We start from the raw sequence: 19697 nt of genomic DNA, 5'->3' as shown, positions 1-19697 counted from the left end.
GGAATATATGAAATAAGAAAACACAACAAATGGTGATGAAATACCTCACGTTTACCATCTGACGAGACTAAACAAGAAATAATAATGTAATCATAAAACTTTAAATCCATCAAATAAAACCAACTGTACCTGTTTTCTCATGTGAGGACCGGAATTGCAGCGTGTTTCCATTCTTCTTATCTGTCACGTTACACTTCAGTAACGTAACCAGTCTGAAGAGAATAAAAACATGAAATATATTTGGGCTGCAGCTTTCTGTTCTATTCAAAATCCTGTAGCTCAAAGAGAACAAACGTGCTTTCTCCAACGTGAATATCTCCATTTACAGCCATGTGTCGGTCTGACATTCATACTTTAGACTTCATAAGGAGAGAGAGAAAGAGAGAGAGAGAGAGAGAGAGAGAGAGAGAGAGAGAGAGAGAGAGAGAGAGAGAGAGAGAGAGAGAGAGAGAGAGAGCCTCCTGCTCCTCATACTCGCTTGAGTAGAGGGAGGAGTAGAACTCTACGGCTCGCCTTCTGATCTGCCTCGGCTCCATGATCTCCTGCCCTGTGTCTGAAAGCAGTGTGTGGATTACCCGCCTCTGTCCATTCTTCCTCTCCAGGCCGAAGAAGAAGCTAGAGGGAGCATCCATCTCCGAGATGGTCTGGAATCGGGACCTGACCAGTGCACCCTGTACTTTAACGTCCAGCAGGTCGGCTAAAGCTAGCTTTTTGATTTTGAGGACTTCAAAATGTCCTCGATCTCCTGTGGACTCACTTAATTTCTCTAGTTCCACTATATCACTCTCCAGGTCCTGCATAGATCTGGTGATGTCACGTGTGATGTTGAGGGTGTGCTGTTGACATAGAAGCTTGATTTCTGTCTTACCATGGTCCCACCACTGCCTAAGACTGCTAAAATCACCCTGTCTAAAAATATCCCAAAAATAAATAAGCACCTCTCTAAATTTTTTGTCAGAAGTTAAAACCGAGTTAAAATGCCAGTAGGCACTTTTCGGCTTCACATCCCTAATAAAAACATGACATAAAACCAAAGAGTGATCAGTAAAAACAGCAGGAACAATATTACACACTTTACATACATTTCTGGCTCCATTTACATTTAAACTCCCAACTTTAAAAACATCCATATTAAGTGAGATGTTAAAAGCAAAAATAATAAACAATAAATTAATTAACATTGGAGCATAATCCATCATCAAGACGTATTTGTTTTTTTGCTTTAAGCACAAGTTTCTTCAGTCTAAAACCCTCTTGGACTGTGATTTCAGACTCTTCTTTTTGGCTGTTATGAAATCTGACTGAGGAGCAGAACAGAACCAAGTCTGGAAAAAACTCTTCTATTTTTACACCCTGCTGGTTTTTCGTTTGTTTTAGGAAACTTTTAATTTTATCAGCAGTATAGAGCTGTCTTTGTTGACTGCTGCTGAAGTTGGGAACTTCACTCTCATCCGACACACATTCATCACTCTCACTGCCCTCCGTGCAGACCTTCCTCACACTCTCCTCACTCACTCTGCTTGTCTTAGCTTCACTGGAGCTATCTTTTGTTTTCCTCCTGCGTTTGGCAGCAGTTTTTGATTTAACTGCTGCCTCCACCTCCTCCATCACTTCCTCCTCCACTTCCTCCTCCACCTGTTCACTCCACCTTACACCCGCATCATTTACCGTTTCATTACCCTCATCAGTCTGCACCTCACCTGTCTCCCCTGACTGTCCCTCCTGCGTGTCCCTGATCTCACCTGTCTGTTCCCCAGACACACCTTCACCTGTTTGTTTTTTTTCTTTTTCTTTTTCTTCCTCCTCACCCACTACACTTCTCTCATCTTCACTCACATTCTCTCTCACACCATTCACACTAACACCCGGTGTATCTACAGTACTCACCCGGTGCGTCTGGTCAGACACGGCATCACCACGCCGCTGTGCAGCACGCGGAGCGGGCATCGGCCGCTCGGAGGCGGCAGCCGGCACCGAGGCAGCAGCACCCCCGGACGGTGGGGGGTCCGCCGCCTCGGCAGCGGACCGCTGGGCATCCGCCCCCCCCCCTCCCCCGGCACCCCCGGTACCTCCAACAGTGCCTCCGGACCGGGAGGATTCGGATCACCTCGTCTCGGGCAGGCTCTCACCGTGTGTCCCACCTCTCCACAACCAAAACATTTCATCCCTGATGAAGTTGCAAAAATCACGTATTCATAATCATCTACTTCAACATGGAAGCGGAGGTTGAGCTCCTCGTTCCGATGGTTCAGTATCATATAGAGCTGCCTCCGGTGAGACACGACGTGTTTCAACAACGGAGATTTACATCCAGACAGGATCTTTTTAACGGGGGAGACTATCTTCCCGTGTCTGGACAACTCTCTGCTGAGGAAGCCATCAGAGATGAACGGTGGGACATTGGACAGGACTACCTTGGTAGCTGGTAGTGTGAGCGGTAGCACCTGAACAAACATTTCACTCACGGTGATGCCCGCCTCGATGACTTGGTTCACCTTGTCCTCCCGGTCCAGGAAGATGACCACGGCGCCGTTCATCCGAGCGGCCGACATAATACTACCGTGCCCGACCTTTTCCCCCACAGCTAAACTAATGTCCTCCACGCTACACGGGAAACTAGGACAGATCTTAATGCCATGCCACACGCCGACCGGCGAGACGCCGGCAGGAGACAAATCCACCCAAATAAACCAAACTAACCACCAAAAACCACTATAAATTAAATCTAAAGTGACCTATACCATTAAACTAACCAAAACTAAATGAAATTATCAAAAACAACAAAAACCGACTCAGAGAGAGAGAGAGAGAGAGAGAGAGAGAGAGAGAGAGAGAGACAGAGAGAGAGAGACAGAGAGAGAGACAGAGAGAGAGAGAGCGAAAGAACGAAAGAGAGAGAGAGAGACATAGAGACAGAGAGAGAGAGAGAGACACAGAGACAGAGAGAGAGAGAAAGAGACACAGAGAGAGAGAGAGACACACAGAGAGAGAGAAAGAGACACAGAGAGAGAGAGAGAGAGAGAGAAAGAGAGACACAGAGAGAGAAAGAGAGACAGAGAGAGAGAGACAGAGAGAGAGAGACAGAGAGAGAGAGAGAGAGAAAGAGACACAGAGAGAGAGAGAGAGAGAGACACAGAGAGAGAGAGAGAAAGAGAGAGAGCGAAAGAGAGACACAGAGAGAGAAAGAGACACAGAGAGAAAGAGAGAGAGAGAGAGAGAAAGAGAGAGAGAGAGAGGTAACTACCTGGTTCTGGTGGAGTGTCATTCTTTGGTGTGTTATCTGTTCCCACTGTTGTGCTTCCTTCTGATTTTGTTATAAAACAACAAAACACAACAAATGGTGTTAAAATACTTCATATTTACTATCTGAAGAGATTAAACAAGAAAGAATAATCATCTTAAAAGTTAAAATACATCAAATAAAACCAACTGTACCTGTTTCCTCATGTGACAGGAGGCTTACATCAAACAGCAGAGTGTTTCCATTCTTCTTATCTGTCACGTTACACTTCAGTAACTTCTGATGAAGATGAGGAGGAAATGACACACTGGCTGAACAGGTATGAGGTGTTATCTTCACGTCATTCTCATCACCCTCATACAGCCACTTCACTGAGTGGTCACACCCAGAATATGTCAACACAGAGCAGATCAAGGTGACTGTATCATCAGTGTTCTTCTGTTCTTCCACTGGTGAAGATGGAGATATTGTGAGAGAAAGACAACAAGAGTTAAATTAACTTCATCACTGTAATCATAATTATTGTCATGTTTCAGTATATTGTTCTAACAAGACAGTTAGTAAACATTATGATGTAAATACTCACTGTTGACAACAGACAGATGAACCACAGCATCTGGACCTTGTTGTTGTCCTGATTTGTTTAACTGTCTGCAGGTGTAACGACCAACATCCTCCTCTGTGACATTCTTTATAACCAGAGAACATTTTTCTGTAACACTCAGTCTGTCTGGTTTAGTTTTGGGTATCCCATCTTTAATCTGCCCAAGCTCTATCAGCTCTACTGCTGCTGTTTCCCCTTTACGACTAGAAAGCCAAGTAGTGCTACTACAGTCCTGACTTATCACATTTTCACAAGGCAGAGTGACTTCATCTCCAGCTCTGACAGTGAAGGAGAGGGGGTTTAGTCCAGCTACTGCTGTTGAAGATGAGACAAACATAACTGAGATAATAATTTGCCATTCATGTGTATAGTTAGGTTATGTTTGAGGATGATTATTACAAAAAACAACAAAGATCAGCACAGTAATCCACTCAACACACCATGTTCAAAACAAACAGCAAACTTGGCCGTCTCACTTAAATCAATGTAAGTTATTCAAATACTATCATTAACATTTCTTTTAGTCATGTATGTGTTTTGGGTCCTTACCTGTAAACTGGAGCATCAGAATCACAAATAAAGTTATTTGAATCCGTCTGAATTCAGCCATCGTTCCTCTCCGTCTCTCTCTCTTGTTCTCTCGCCCTCGACTGTCAACGTTTCTGACTTCTTTAGGAGAGATACAGCGTTTACTTCCCGTTTTGCGTATATGCCACTTCCTTATAGTGACTGAATCTTCTTTTTCTCTCATTCTGTCAGTTGTTGAATTCACGTAGAAAGATCAGCTTTTCCTCTTTTTGAATTTCATGTAGATATCTAAACAGCCAAAAAGCCAGATGTGGTTCAGTGAGATAAAAGACACAAGTTCAACGAGTTCAACAAGAGAAGCTTGAGGTCAAAGTTATAAATAAACCTGTAGAGTATCAGCTGAGAACTGAGTTGTGGGAGTTGACAGTGATCGTCTCTACTCACCCAGCCTCCAAAACCACAACACAACCACAGTCACATCTATAGTGCTGTTTCAGAGTCCAACACTTCCTGTCTATACTCACAACCTGCATTAACAGAATGTCTTTGGAAAGGGGTGCCATGGTTTTTCTCACTCTCTGTGCACAGGGGTATTTGCCTTTTAATAACTAATTCTCAATACAATTGAAAGTTGAGCTAAGTGAATGAAAAGTGCACGAATTACCTTGCTGTATGAAACATGAGAAACATTAATATGAGCTGATTTATTTTAGATTGACGAAGATATTAGATTTAACAGGATTCCACATACATTTCTACACAGTTTTCTCTCATCTAATACTTGGCTCTAAAGTACATTTGTGACAATGATGTTTATGACGTCTTGAAAAAAGGAGTTCTGAGAAGTTGATTTGCAAACGCAATCGTGCATCGATGTCCTTAAAATACAGAGCAAAAGCTTCACGGTGACGACACATAAATGCAGAAATTAGTCAAACTGCTCGCCCACCAGAATTTGACCCCTGATACCCCCGGTGTAATACGCCCATACAGGGAAAATGATGATGTTTTAGTGGTTTGTTGGTTGCTCACTGCAGCTTAGTGGTATTTTCTAAGAACTGAAGGGGAAGTGTTTCAGTGAGAATGTGGTTAACAGCAGCAGCAGAGCTCTGCAGGTTTTACCCTCTGATGATGATGACCAGATAAGGCTCTCAGGCACGGGGGACTCCAGGATGTTTTTAAGTGGGGTGGCACAGGGGGGGACAGATAATCAGTCAGGGGGGGCCCAGGGGGGCATTTTATCAGAATACAGCATAGAAAATCTGCTTGTAATATAGGAAATATTGGGTAGGATTGAACACAATGTAATTCTGCTAATAAAACATCACATTCATTATTAGTTTCACTTGTTTTCATTGTAAAGTGCTCATATTATGATTTTTAGCTTTTTCCCTTTCCTTTATTGTGTTATATATCCTTTTTGTGCATGTTATAGGTTTACAAAGTGAAAAAGCCCAAAGTCCACCCCAAAGGGACTTACCATCTCCAACAGAAAACACTGTTCACCAACTGCTCCAAACAGCTCTATTGTAGTCCAGCCTTCACTTCTGTGAACAACGTGCGTCACTTTGTAACACACGTTATAATGCTCGCCTAGCTGCTAGCATGGCACACCCTCATACTCTGCTTCTGACTGGCTAGTAGTCCTTACCTAGGTACTGAGCATGTGCGACTCCCAACAAAGATGGAACAGAAGTGAGATGCCTTAGACTGGGTAAACACAGGCTGATCTGCCGCCAATTTGATTTCTCCCTGCAGCTCAGGCTGGAACCCTGTACATTCTTCTATCCTGCTTCCGTTACAAATTTGCAGGAACCAATCACAAACTGGCTTATCTAACTGGCATGCTATTGGCGGGTTAAACATGATGACGATAGAGAAGCGAACAAGCAGCTTTTTGTTTACATTCAACATGGCGGCCACCGAAGCGCAGCAACCTGTTGATGCCACTGTCGCTGCTACGTCACCTGGATCGTTGGTCTGATTGGTTAAAGGACTATCCAATTGCATACAGAGTCATTTGAACTATGCCCGTTGATCACACCTCTTGTGCAGAGAAAATACAGAGCAGACTCCCCATACTAATGTTCAATCTTAAAAGATTGAGCTTAGAGATGCCTCACTCTGTAGCTAAAACAGAGAGCTCAACACACAGGGTGAAAAGAGGAGCTGCAGCAATGTGCAGTACAACAAAAATATGGTGTTTTTTGAAAATTAAACCATGTAAACCTATTCTGATACAATCTCTAAATACAATTATGAACCTGAAAATGAGCATAATATGAGCACTTTAAACAAATTGTATATCCAAATACAATACACATTTACTATAGGCTCAGTCTGCCACTTTAAATCAGTGCTGGTTCCATGGTATCGCAATTTTGGATAGCCATCATGGAAATATTAATTGGTCGTGTGACAAGGGCTACATTATGTAAAAAGCTCCAAAGTTAAGCCAAAAAACCACAGAGTGGGCAATAAACTCGCATAGAACATGTCCATCTTCATAAATTTGCAAAAAAATCAACCATTTGCATGATCAGGAAGCTATAAAATGCCTGAATAATTCTTTGTGTTAATGATTTACAGCCAAAATTCTTTTTTTCCACTATTGTGTATATATATGTGTTCCCTCAGGGAAATGTTGAATTATCTGATTCAACTGTTTCTCTTTTTCTTTTTTTTTTTTCAATAAATAAATTATCAAATAAATGTAATTTACGTTTTTCCTTTTTTTCTGTTTGATGTCATTAACTGTATTATAGTGGTGTTTCTTTGGCTGCTCAATGCTCCACTTTGTTCACCAGCTAGTCTCTAACTGTGTCTGTCTGCTGTTTGCTGCTGAGCAGGGAGTGTACGATGGCTTTTTAAAGCCTTTTGTGTTAGAAAATGAGGCTCTGAGAGCTGAGTGTGAAACAGAACAGTAAAGGTTTTGGCCGGACAGCAAAACAATGAGCTGAAACTCACTATGAAGCTCTGTAAAGCTGAAGGGAGCAGCAGATTCAGCTGATAATTCTTTGTAGGTTCATCACAATGAGCAACCCCTTTTCATCGCCATATTGTCATTGTCATATATTGTTTCCATAGGAATATTGATTGTAGCCACTTTAAAGGCAAAATAAAAGCCCAAAAAATTATCTCAAAAACAAAAACAAAGAAATCCATCTGCTACTTCAGAACCACGGACAGCGGCATTAATAGATCAAAATATAGTCTAGATGCTCTAAAGACATTTAGGAGCTATTCCTGCTTCTGGCCATGGTCGTGTTTGTTAATCTCAGATGAAAAATGAGCCCACAGTGAGTCATAATGTGACAGGAGCAAAAACTGCTCAGAAATGGCTTGGTTTTCACAGGGTTGACAGAAAGGGTTTTAACGCAAGCACTGGCTGCTTTTACTTGTGTTTAACTGAATGGAATTTGGGGCCTCTGTATAATTATAGTGAGAGATTGAACTGTTTTGCCAAATTGAGCAGGTGTGAGCATGTAGAGTTTGAAAAGAAAACGCCCAATAACCGTCCCTTGAAGATGTCCATATCATTTGTTCATCTTTTTATGTTAAACCAACACAAAGTATACTCTATATTGAAACATTTAGATTTGAAGCAAATTGGGAATGTTCCAGAAATTTCAACCAGAAACTATCTGGAGTGCAGCAGGACCCCAGAAATAAACAATGACAGGTTCTATCTTTGCTGGACAGTAACAGTAAGGACAGAGTTACATTCTGTATCCTGAATAATTCACTCAGACAGAATTAAAGAAATAATAGCGAAGAAAAGGACCTGTAATCTACAAAACAGTTATACAAAACACAATGCATGACTTATCATAAAGCACTATTTATTTGCACACTATATAATTCTCACTTATAATATAGAGACACTTAGGCCGGTTAGACACTGGATGCGTCGCGCGAGCGTGTCAGCTGCGTGGCGTGTCCGTTTATATTTCGGCTCCCATGTTAACAGGTTAGAGGTTACACATTGCCTGCGTGACACGCACGTCTTAGGCGCGGCTCGAGCCGTGCCGAAAACGCGTGCCTGCCAGAAATAGAACCGACGCCTATTTTTCACGTGACACGCAAGCGTGTCGGAAGCGTTTCCAGGCTAAATAGAATAGGAAAAGATGTTTATATGTCGTTTAGACACGAATACATATTAATAAATGACATGTTGATGTTTGAAAGTCTCTAGGTTTTGATATAAATGCAGATAGAAATGTAATTTTTTTTAAAAAATTTGATTTTTAAATATAGCACCTGTCAATACAGAACGAAATATTCTGTAGCCTATTTTGCCGTCAATACTGCCGACGTTGTCTTTGCTGTAATCAAATCAGTATATATTTATGTTTAACATGGTATTTCAGTTTATCAATTGGAAACATACATGTGTCCAGACAAGGCTAGCAGCAACAGCACCGCGTCAGACATGTTGGTGTGTAAAGACATAGAAAAATCCACGCAGCTGACACGCAACTGACACGCAACAGAAACGCCACGCTCACACCACGCTCACGCCATGTTGATGTTGAAGTTGTTGATCAGTGGAGTCTGATAGAAACAGAAGGTTCTCCAACGTTTTCATAGGTCACTGTACCTTCATCTTCATCATGATGCTCCTGTGAAAAACAACACAACACACTGGAGATTCTGAGATCAAATGGAACAAATACATCTCCTTTGTTGCTGCAGCCACTTAGACTCTAAACAATCCAGTCAGCACTGTTTATTCTTATTGTAAATAGTGAAATATATCATAAAGATAAGCGTTTGATTATTCAGTTTTAAAACTCACAGCATTGCCATCCATCTGGGTTCTGTTTCCTGAAAAGACAAAAAAAGAGCAGACTTTAGTTTCCACACTGTAAATCTACCTTCATCAATAGTTCTTGTTCATTAGACATTCATTAAATCTTCTTCTAAAGATGACATCTGTGAATGTTCTCACCTTTAGTTCTCATCCATATGTTGAGCACCACAACAGTTATTACGAGTGCTGCTAAACCCACAGACACCATGATGACCCTCCACCAGTCTGAAGAGAATAAAAACATGAAATATATTTGGGCTGCAGCTTTCTGTTCTATTCAAAATCCTGTAGCTCAAAGAGAACAAACGTGCTTTCTCCAACGTGAATATCTCCATTTGCAGCCATGTGTCGGTCTGACATTCATACGAGAGAGAGAGAGAGAGAGAGAGAGAGAGAGAGAGAGAGAGAGAGAGAGAGAGACTACCTTGTTTTGATGTATTGTCTTTTGGAATATATGAAATAACAAAACACAACAAATGGTGATGAAATACCTCACGTTTACCATCTGACGAGACTAAACAAGAAGTAATAATGTAATCATAAAACTTTAAATCCATCAAATAAAACCAACTGTACCTGTTTTCTCATGTGAGGACCGGAATTGCAGCGTGTTTCCATTCTTCTTATCTGTCACGTTACACTTCAGTAACTTCTGATGAAGATGAGGAGGAAATGACACACTGGCTGAACAGGTATGAGGTGTTATCTTCACGTCATTCTCATTACCCTCATACAGCCACTTCACTGAGTGGTCACACCCAGCATATCCCGATACAGCGCAGTTCAAAGTGACTGTATCATCAGTGTTCTTCTGTTCTTCAACTGGTGAAGATGGAGATATTGTGAGAGAAAGACAACAATAGTTAAATTAACTTCATCACTGTAATCATAATTATTGTCATGTTTCAGTATATTGTTCTAACAAGACAGTTAGTAAACATTATGATGTAAATACTCACTGTTGACAACAGACAGATGAACCACAGCATCTGGACCTTGTTGTTGTCCTGATCTGTTGAACTGTCTGCAGGTGTAACGACCAACATCCTCCTCTGTGACATTCTTTATAACCAGAGAACATTTCTCTGTAACACTCAGTCTGTCTGATTTAGCTTTGGGAATCCCATCTTTAATCTGTCCATGCTCTATCAGCGCTACTGTTGTTTCCCCTTTACGACTAGAAAGCCAAGTAGTTTGGTCACAGTTGTCCTGAATTATCACATTTTCACAAGGCAGAGTGACTTCATCTCCAGCTCTGACAGTGAAGGAGAGGGGGTTTAGTCCAGCTACTGCTGTTGAAGATGAGACAAACATAACTGAGATAATAATTTGGCATTTATGTGTATAGTTAGGTTATGTGAGAGGATGATCATTAATTACAACAAAGATCAGCAAACTTGGCTGTTTCATTTATATCAATGTTAGTCACTTAAATACTATCATTAACATTTCTTTTAGTCATGTATGTGTTTTGGGTCCTTACCTGTAAACTGGAGCATCAGAATCACAAATAAAGTTATTTGAATCCGTCTGAATTCAGCCATCGTTCCTCTCCGTCTCTCTCTCTCGTTCTCTCGCCCTCGACTGTCAACGTTTCTGACTTCTTTAGGAGAGATACAGCGTTCACTTCCCGTTCTGAGTAAAGTGTGACTTCCTTATAGTGACTGAATCTTCTTTTTATCCTTCTTTCAGCTGCTAAATTCACAGATCAACTTTTCATCTTTTTAATTTCTTGACGATATCTAAACAGCCAAAAAGCCAGATGTGGTTCAGTGTGGAGATAAAGTACTTGAGCCACTGATGAGTTTTCAGACGAGTTCTCAGCCCCACAGATGATGTGGAGAGAATCTGTTACTCTGTCTTTTGACCAAACCCCTTTTCATTCAAAGTTCAACAAGAGAAGCTTCAGGCCTAAATGTAAACTTCTCACACAGAAGGAATCTTTACAGAGTCAATTAAAATGCTAAAATTATTCAATGTGCTCGCACACCAGAAATGTACACCTGATGCAATATGTCCATACACTGGTTTGTTGGTTCCTCATGCAGCTTAGTGTTGTTTTCTGAGAACTGAAGGAGAAGTGTTTTGGTGAGAACGTGGTTAACAGCAGCAGCAGAGCTCTGCAGGTTTTACCCTCTGATGATAAGCATCATCTTTTACAATACTCCTCCCTAAACATAAAGGTATGGACACATTTTATTTGATCGTTCTGACAGAAATGCTTTAACTCTCACTATATTTTAAAGTGGCAGTAACCCTGCTGATGTGGCTGTTTGAATTTAGGTCACTTTTCATGACCTTACCAACATTTCTGACTTCTTTTTTTTTTACCTTCAAGAGAAAGAGTTTTAACGTGTGGAGAGAATCTGCTGCTCTGACTGGACTGATGACCAAACTCCTTCAGTCATCCTTAAAGAGGAACGTTGTTTGTATCAGGTGAGAACTGTAACTGAGTTGTTGTAGTTATACACCAACTAGTAGTTGGTGAATGTTTCCATCCACCCCCCACTATTCCATGCTGTGAAAGTGAAATATTAACTTTAGCCACATAACATTAGCAGCACTTCATTAGCATCATTTGGCTAGCCTTAGATGGGTTTCTTGTGAGCATGAGATACTTTTGCGTGCAGAGCAGAAGGTTTCTCGTGAGCATGAAGAAAAAATGAATCATGTCCCTTCAGGGGTTCCGTACTTTTGAGCACTTAACAGGACATACAAAAAACATGTGATACAATTAACACTGAAAAGATATAAATATAAATACAATAACCGTAAACCAACAGCACTTGATGTTGACCTATCTTTGATTTTAAATCAATTATTTCCCTTTCATTTTTGTTTATTTGGATGGAATTTGGTGTTTTTCTGTATATTCATAGTAACATTTTTGCAAATTTGACCTTGTGTAAGCATGTAGAGTTTGAAAGAAAAACGTCCAATAACCGTCTCTCTTGGGTCGCTATATTTTTTGTTGGAGATTTTTATGTTATTTATTTATTTATTTTTAACACTTTTTATTGATCCCCAGTGGGGAAATTACAATTTACACTCTGTTTTGTTGGAAATCAGTAGACACAGGCCTGAAATACACACACACACACACACACACACACACACATGCTCAGGACCTGTTCATGCACAAATGGAGAGATGTCAGAGTGAGTGGGCTGCCAGTGCTGGACCATCGCCCTGAGCAGTTGGGTGGTGAACGGTGGGGAACGGTGCCTTGCCCATTAGCACCTTGACAGTGCCCAGTAGGTGAACTGGCATCTCTCCAGCTACCAATCCACACTCCGTACTTTGGTCCGTACGGGGACTTCAACCAGCGACCCTCCGGTTCCCAGCTCAACTCCCTGCGGACTAAGCTGCTGCCACCCCTTAACCAACACAAATTATTCTCTATCTTGCTAAATAGATTTGAACCAGATTGGTAATGTGCCAGACCTTTTAACCAGAAACTATCTGGAGTGCAGCAGGGCCACAGAAATAAACAATGACAGGCTTTGCTGGACAGTAACAGTAAGGACACATTACATTCTGTATCCTGAATAATTCACTTTTACAGAATCTATACAAAGAATATCTATCGCAAAGAGCGGCAGCACGCTTGGATCACGCTTAAAAAAAAGCTTGTAAAACATCAACCCTGTTGTCTACAGTCAATCTATGTACATCATTATTAACATTCACTTGAATGTAAAAAAGGTTGTAGAACCTTAAAGACAAATAAATAAATAAAACGGAACATGAATCTCACAGATATTTATTGATATCACACACAGAGCAATAAAAGCTAAGCCAATCTCCTGTCTAAATCAGTTCCCATATGTCTTGGGAGTCAAACACTGAAGAAATAAACATAACTTATACAGTTGACAAAATACACTCACCTAAAGGATTATTAGGAACACCTGTTAAATTTCTCATTAATGCAATTATCTAAACAAACAATCACATGGCAGCTGCTTCAATGCATTTAGGGGTGTCGTCCAGGTCTAGACAATCTCCTGAACTCCAAACTGAATGTCAGAATGGGAAGGAAATGTGATCTAAGCACCTTTGAGCATATCATGGTTGTTGGTGCCAGGCGGGCTGGTCAGAGTATTTCACTATCTGCTCAGTTACTGGGATTTTCATGCACAACCATTTCTAGGGTTTACAAAGAATGGTCTGAAAAAGGAAAAACATCCAGTATGCTGCAGTCCTGGGGGGCGAAAATGCCTTGTTGATGCTAGAGGTCAGAGAAGAATGGGCCGACTGATTCCAGCTGATAGAAGATCAACTTTGACTCAAAAAACCACTTGTTACAACCGAGGTATGCAGCAAAGCATTTGTGAAGCCACAACATGAACAACCTTGAGGCGGATGGGCTACTCCAGCAGAAGACCCCACTGGGTACCACTCATCTCCACTAAAAATAGGAACATGAGGCTACAATTTGCACAAGCTCACCAAAATTGGACAGTTGAAGACAGTTGATGAGTCTCGATTTCTGTTGAGACCTTCAGATGGTAGAGTCAGAATGTGGCGTAAACAGAATGAAAACATGGATCCATCATGCCTTGTTACCACTGTGCAGGCTAGTGGTGGTGGTGTAATGATGTGGGGAATGTTTTCCTGGCACACGTTAGGCCCCTTAGTACCAATTGGGCATCGTTTAAATGCCACAACCTACCTGAGTATTGTTTCTGACCATGTCCATCCCTTTATGACCACCATGTACCCATCCTCTGATGGCTACTTCCAGCAGGATAATGCACCATGTCACAAAGCTTGAATCCTTTCAAATTGGTTTCTTGAACATGACAATGAGTTCACTGTACTAAAATGGCTCCCACAGTCACCAGATCTCAACCCAATAGAACATCTTTGGGATGTGGTGGAACGGGAGCTTCATATCCTGGATGTGCATCCCACAAGTCTCCATCAACTGCCAGATGCTATCCTATCAATATAGGCCAACATTTCTAAAGAATGCTTCCAGCACCTTGTTGAATCAATGCCACAAAGAATCAAGGCAGTTCTGAAGGGGAAAGGGGGTCAAACACGCTATTAGTAGGGTGTTCCTAATAATCCTTTAGGTGAGTGTATATACATTTTTTTCTAAAAAAGTCCAGACGCTTTAGCCCTCATGACATTCACTTATGCCAATAATCAAAATAATAATGTCATATTTATTGATATCACACACACACAGCAATGCTACACAAGCATTTTTGTTGTCTAAAACAGTTCTCCTATATATTTGGAGTCATGCAGTGCAAAAATAAACATAATGAACATTATAACTCATATAAATGACAAACTATTTACATTTCTTCAAAAAAAGGCCCAAATGTATGCCAAATGTCTAAACAGTGACACCATTCTCCTCTGTAGAACGGTAATAGACCGGAGTTATCTATCTTTTCCACTATATACTCTTTGTTCTCGCTCGGATTCCCTGGAGTGATCTATCTTTTCCACTACATAGTCTTTGTGTGACGGACCTGCCTTCCCATTGGTTGAAAAACGTCAACACTTTCGCAAAGCATCATGAGAGATTTATGCTAGACGGTAGCACAGAGCTAGCGGCAAAAATGACTGAAAACGTGATAAATTCTGGACATCAAGTGGATAAATCTTGGATCTAAGAGTTTGGATTTATTGCTCAACAACTCCGAAAAAGGCACAAGTTCCAGGCTGGATAGAAAACCTCCTGTAGGGACTACAAAGACACCAAAGACACCTCCGGGACAACCAGAGTGTTAGCTTTTAGCTGGAAAAAACGGCAAGTCTGTAGCTCTTATGGCTGTAAAATGATTAAAATATGATATCGTTTAGGGTCCAGAGGGTCTGGTAAAAGGGTTATGTACAAAAATATGAATACATATTAAATGATCACAAGGATTTCTACTGCAGAAACAATGTTGCTGAATGGCTTCATACAGTAACACAGTATGAGTGAATTCTAGTAAAAGGCACCAACGGAATAAAAACAGACTTGGTCTTTTTATTAACTATCAATGTAAATACCTGTAATGCTATGAGCTGTAACTACACCGTGCTGTCTTATTGGTTTGGTTTGTTGATGGTGGCGTAGAGGTTGCTGACATCAGCAGAGGCTGCAGCAGCAGCAGAAGGAGGAGCTTTCACGGTGCTGTAGGTCACTGCCTCATCATCAGCATCAGCATCTTTACCCCGAGCCTGGGAAAAGAGAGGGAAACAGCACAACACATGAATGACACAGCAGGACATGACGCGGCTGTGTTTTGTTGCTTGCTTGTTCCATGTCTTCGTGCAGGGGCGTTGGACTGGGGGGGGGAAGGGGACTGAGTACCCAGGGTCCTCATGTGAGGAGGGCCCAAAAAGATGCTAGAATGAATAGCTGTGGATGCGGGGAGGGGCCCATAGAAAATGCCTTTCTACAGGGCCCAGAATTTTGTGCTACGTCCCTGTCTACGTGTACTGAATGTGGAAACTGTTTATGTCTTGCTGCTTCCTGTTCCTCTGCATGCCTCCTTAAAGGTGCTCTAAGCGATGTCACGAGTTTTTTAGGCTACAACATTTTTTGTCACATACAGCAAACATCTCCTCACTATCCGCTAGCTGCTTGTCCCCTGAACACACTGTAAAAAAACACGGTCTCTGTAGACAGCCCAGGCTCCACAAACGGCAACAAAAACAAACTGCGCCAACCTGCACCACCAAACATAACAAACAGTGTTCCAGCCAATAACAGACAAGAAGGAGTTGGTTGAGCCATCACCGCAGCAGCATTAGCACGTAGGCTACTTCCACAATGCACGTTCATGACTGTTTCAGGAAGCACGGAAGTGAGGGGGGGAGGGGGGGGGGGGGGGAGGAGGAGGAGGGAGGGGCGAGGTAGCCTCCGTTTTGTTTGACAATACTTTGAACGTCAACAAGAAGTAACGTCACGCAAAATCTCTTAGAGCATCTTTAAGAATGCTTATTTTGCTGCTGTTGTTGTCTTTATGGTGTCTTGTTGTCTTGTTGTCTGTAAATGTTAACCTGTACTAATATGTCTTGCTGTTTCCTGCTGTCTCAAAACATCTAGCCTAAGGACCAGTTGAAGATCAGCCGGCTGACTAACACTGGCACATTTACAGAAATGTTGATTATTAGTACATATTCCCATATAAACACAACAACATGAACTATGCAAGAAATTACAACAAACAACACACTGAATGAAAAAAATTAATCTTAAAGACTTTGGTAATCCCCTAACCTTGCATTGCCAGACCTTCCTCCACAGCGCTGTGGAGGAAGGTCTGGCTAGTCCACACAGCATTCCAGGATGGGAGTAAAACATGCTCTGGTTTATTGGCATTTCTTTAAAAACAATCACAATCGTCTTAGACAGTGCTAAGCACCGGACAGAGCCACGGATCCGCTGCAAAATAGCTTCAGGAAGGAGCTTGTTTTGGTGGAACATGTGCACGTTTAAAAGTAGTTTTAGTCGTGTAACAGAAAACTCAGATTGGACAGATAGTCTAGCTAGCTGTCTGGATTTACCCTGCAGAGATCTGAGGAGCAGTTAACCATAGTCCTCAGAAATCCACCGGGGTTTAGAATTACAGAAACACAAAGACAGCTGAAGGTAACTGACGTCCAGCCGAAAAAGAGAGACATCTGGCGGAATTTCCGGTGGCACCGGAGCAATTCAGGAAGTGGAACGTCGTGGATATAGACTAGTAATAGTAATGTTAATTTCAATACTTGTAAAACCTTTTAACATCAGCCTCAGCTGTACTTTGTGATTAATGCCTATATACCTTTTTCACGGCAGACATGTTGACATGTCATAGTAGGAACAGCACAGGTGTATTCCAAACCATTAATGATGGCTGCATTCCACTTAGGAGAGGCCCTGGTATGGTGCATGCTGACTCACTGAAATAGCTTACTGGGACACTTGATGGAATTGAGCCATCATTAAGGTTATCAATTTCAGCTGTGCTTTCCCTACTATGACAAGTCAAAATGTCTGCTGTGAAAGATTTCATTACCAAATGTTAGCATGCTAAGATTCTGATCTAAGATAGTGGCCATGTCAAAGATTACAGTTGCTTAGCATCAGCATGTTAGCAACATGGATGTGGTTAGCATGCTGCATGATGCAATCAGCTCCAAACTGCACTGTGCAGCTTCACAGAGCCGCTCACATGGCTGTAGACTCTTCATTCAGTAACATCATCACTATAACCAATCAGACAGCTGACCTGAGCTTTACTGCTGGTCTTCTTGGTGTGGCTGACGGAGGCGTAGAAAACACCACCTTCAGGATCAGCCTGCACAGAGAAGAAAACATAATGGCTGCTCAGTAACTTGTTGGGTGTTGTAGTTTAGCTGCAGAATTTGACTTCTCTTTTTCTCTGTGGTAGAGGGAAGTTTTAACTGTATCTCATTTTGCGGAACCATAATAGGCCTGTAACAGTGGGTGTAACTCTGTAGTGTGTGTGTGTGTGTGTGTGTGTGCGTGCGTGTGTGTGATCTCACAACAATTATAGGCCTGTAACAGTGGGTGTAACTCTGTACTGTGTGTGTATGTGTGTGTGTGTGTGTGTGTGTGTGTGTGTGTATGTGTGTGTGTGTGTGTGTGTGTGTGTGTAAGTGTGTGTGTGTGTGTGTGTGTGCGTGCGTGCGTGCGTGCGTGCGTGCGTGTGTGTCTGTGCGCGCGTGTGTGTGTGTGTGTGTGTGTGTATATGTGTGTGTGTATATGTGTGTGTGTGTGTGTGTGTGTGTGTGTGTGTGTGATCTCACCATGTCCTGACTGGTTTCTGGAGCAGACTGAGTCTCTGCAGGGTTCAAACTCAGTCCCTGGACAAACACAGACTAGTTAAGGTTTTCCATACACATCTATTATACTTATTATAGTATATACTGTGTGCTATGCTGTAAATGAACATCTACTTCTTCTGATTTTTCCCCGAATGTCCCTCTCAAGCTAAATTCTAAATTTGATATTAGATTGCAAGGTCATTTTGGAGACCTTTGCTGCTGCAACTGGTTTATGTCAATACAACACAGCAAACTGAAGATCTACCACAAACACTGTTTTTAAAAGTCATAACTATATAAAAATATGATTATTAAGGTTTAAAACTCACAATGTTTTCATTCGTCTGCGTGTTGTTCCCTGAAAACACAAAAGAGAGTCGACTTTAGCTTCCACGGTCAAATTCCAGGTTTATTAAAACCCTTTTGTTAAAAAAGTTGAATCTGTGATTGTTCTCACTTTTAGTTTTCTTCCGTCTGATGACTACCACGATGATGATTGCTGCTAAGAGTGCTGTTACTCCCACAGCCACAATGATGTACAACAACCAACCTGGAAGGAGAATAAAAACATTTTGGTTACAGCTTCATGTTGGGTTAAAAATAACAACTACAATATTACTATATGTGCCTTTTCTAAACGTTTTGAAACATACTTTGCAAAGTAAATCTGTCTCTGTTGGTACAAATCTGTATCTCTTAGTTAACACACCTCACATCAGGTCTACATCAACTGGATCTTACTTTGAATGTTGTTCATAATTATATCTTTTATCAATTTAACCATCTAATGAACCCGTTGCTACATTGTCTTGATTGTGCTTTCAGAAAATTCACCAACCTCTAATGAAACCCTTCAAAATAAATGCTTGCTTTTATCTAGGCCTGTAGTGACGTGTCGATGACATTGACGCGTCGACGACAACGATGCGTCAACGTCAAAATTACGTCGACGTCGTATTTTTGCGTCAACGCTTCGCCACACACACCTATGACACACACACGTGGGAGACCAAAACATTGCAGGATGGAGGACGAAACAGCAACCTCCTCACAGAATTCCCAACAGAGAGACCGGTCTCCAGTTCTTCAGCTCATGTAGGTCTCCCTTCTTAGGCAGCAGGGTGATGACGGCCCTTCTACAGCTCAGAGGAAGTCTTCCTTTCTGGAGACATTTAACAGTTTAACACTTCAAGCAGGTCCTGTCCTAAGATGGACCAAAAAGACTTAAAAAAGTCCACAGGAAGGCCATCCATCCCCGGAGCTCTGCCGCTCTGCAAACTTCCCATGGCTGTGGTCAGCTCCTGCAGAGTTAACTCTGCTGCCAGCTGGGAGTTTTCCTCTGTACTTACCTGAGGGAGACCACTGAAGAAGCTGCTGTACACATCTGGATTATCTGACCACTCACTCTTAAAGAGGTCTCTGTAGAAACTGGCAGCAAACTTCCTGATCTCAGACGAGTCTGAGACTTCAGAGCCGCTACCCGTTCATAAAGAATGATCTTCCTTTGTCCATTTTTCTTCTCCAGCCCAAAGAAGAACTGAGATGGAGCATCCATCTGTGAGATGTTCATAAACCTCGACCTGACCAGAGCTCCCTGTGCTGAAACACCCAGCAGGTTGGCTATAGCCGGCTGTTTAGACTTGAGGGAGCCTAAATGCCCTTGATCTCCTGTAGAAGCTGCTAAAGATTGCAATTGTTCTACCCGTCTCTCCAGATCCTTCATTGAT

At 41.8% G+C, this 19697-nt stretch overlaps 1 protein-coding gene and 2 long non-coding RNA genes across 3 annotated transcripts in view; all 3 read right to left on the bottom strand.

Moving 5' to 3' along the window:
• Positions 1-8926: 8926 nt before the first annotated feature.
• LOC116043643 lies at positions 8927-9546 on the bottom strand. The gene is made up of 3 exons (XR_004103514.2): positions 9325-9546; positions 9172-9200; positions 8927-8995 (listed from the first exon to the last, which is right to left on the bottom strand). It is a non-coding gene; the product is annotated as an uncharacterized LOC116043643 (long non-coding RNA).
• A 196-nt stretch (positions 9547-9742) lies between these two features.
• On the bottom strand, positions 9743-11049 carry LOC116039974. Its single transcript, XM_035995749.1, has 3 exons — positions 10670-11049; positions 10146-10478; positions 9743-10008 (listed from the first exon to the last, which is right to left on the bottom strand). The coding sequence occupies exons 1-3, from the start codon at positions 10728-10730 to the stop codon at positions 9743-9745; spliced, it is 660 nt and encodes a 219-aa protein (XP_035851642.1). The 5' UTR covers positions 10731-11049.
• A 1884-nt stretch (positions 11050-12933) lies between these two features.
• LOC118493831 overlaps positions 12934-19697 on the bottom strand; it is a 6983-nt gene continuing 219 nt past the window's right edge. Inside the window, exons 2-3 of the long non-coding RNA XR_004895859.1 lie at positions 18103-18107; positions 12934-13071 (exon numbers count right to left, since the gene is read on the bottom strand). This is a non-coding gene — a long non-coding RNA (uncharacterized LOC118493831). The remainder of the gene's footprint in view (positions 13072-18102; positions 18108-19697) is intronic.

Source organism: Sander lucioperca, chromosome 19, assembly GCF_008315115.2.
Source record: "Sander lucioperca isolate FBNREF2018 chromosome 19, SLUC_FBN_1.2, whole genome shotgun sequence".
Lineage (NCBI taxonomy): Eukaryota > Metazoa > Chordata > Actinopteri > Perciformes > Percidae > Sander > Sander lucioperca.
The sequence above is the reverse complement of the archived record's forward strand: the minus strand, read 5'-3'. Positions and strand labels throughout refer to the sequence as shown.

Bases quoted from the DNA above. Each gene is read 5' to 3' on its own strand.
- LOC116039974 (XM_035995749.1), bottom strand. From the start codon at position 10,730: ATGGCTGAATTCAGACGGATTCAAATAACTTTATTTGTGATTCTGATG. The intron at 10,479-10,669 runs GTAAGGACCCAA...CATCTTCAACAG, and splicing joins TCTGATGCTCCAGTTTACAG to CAGTAGCTGGACTAAACCCC. The intron at 10,009-10,145 runs GTGAGTATTTAC...CATCTTCACCAG, and splicing joins TCATCTGTCTGTTGTCAACA to TTGAAGAACAGAAGAACACT.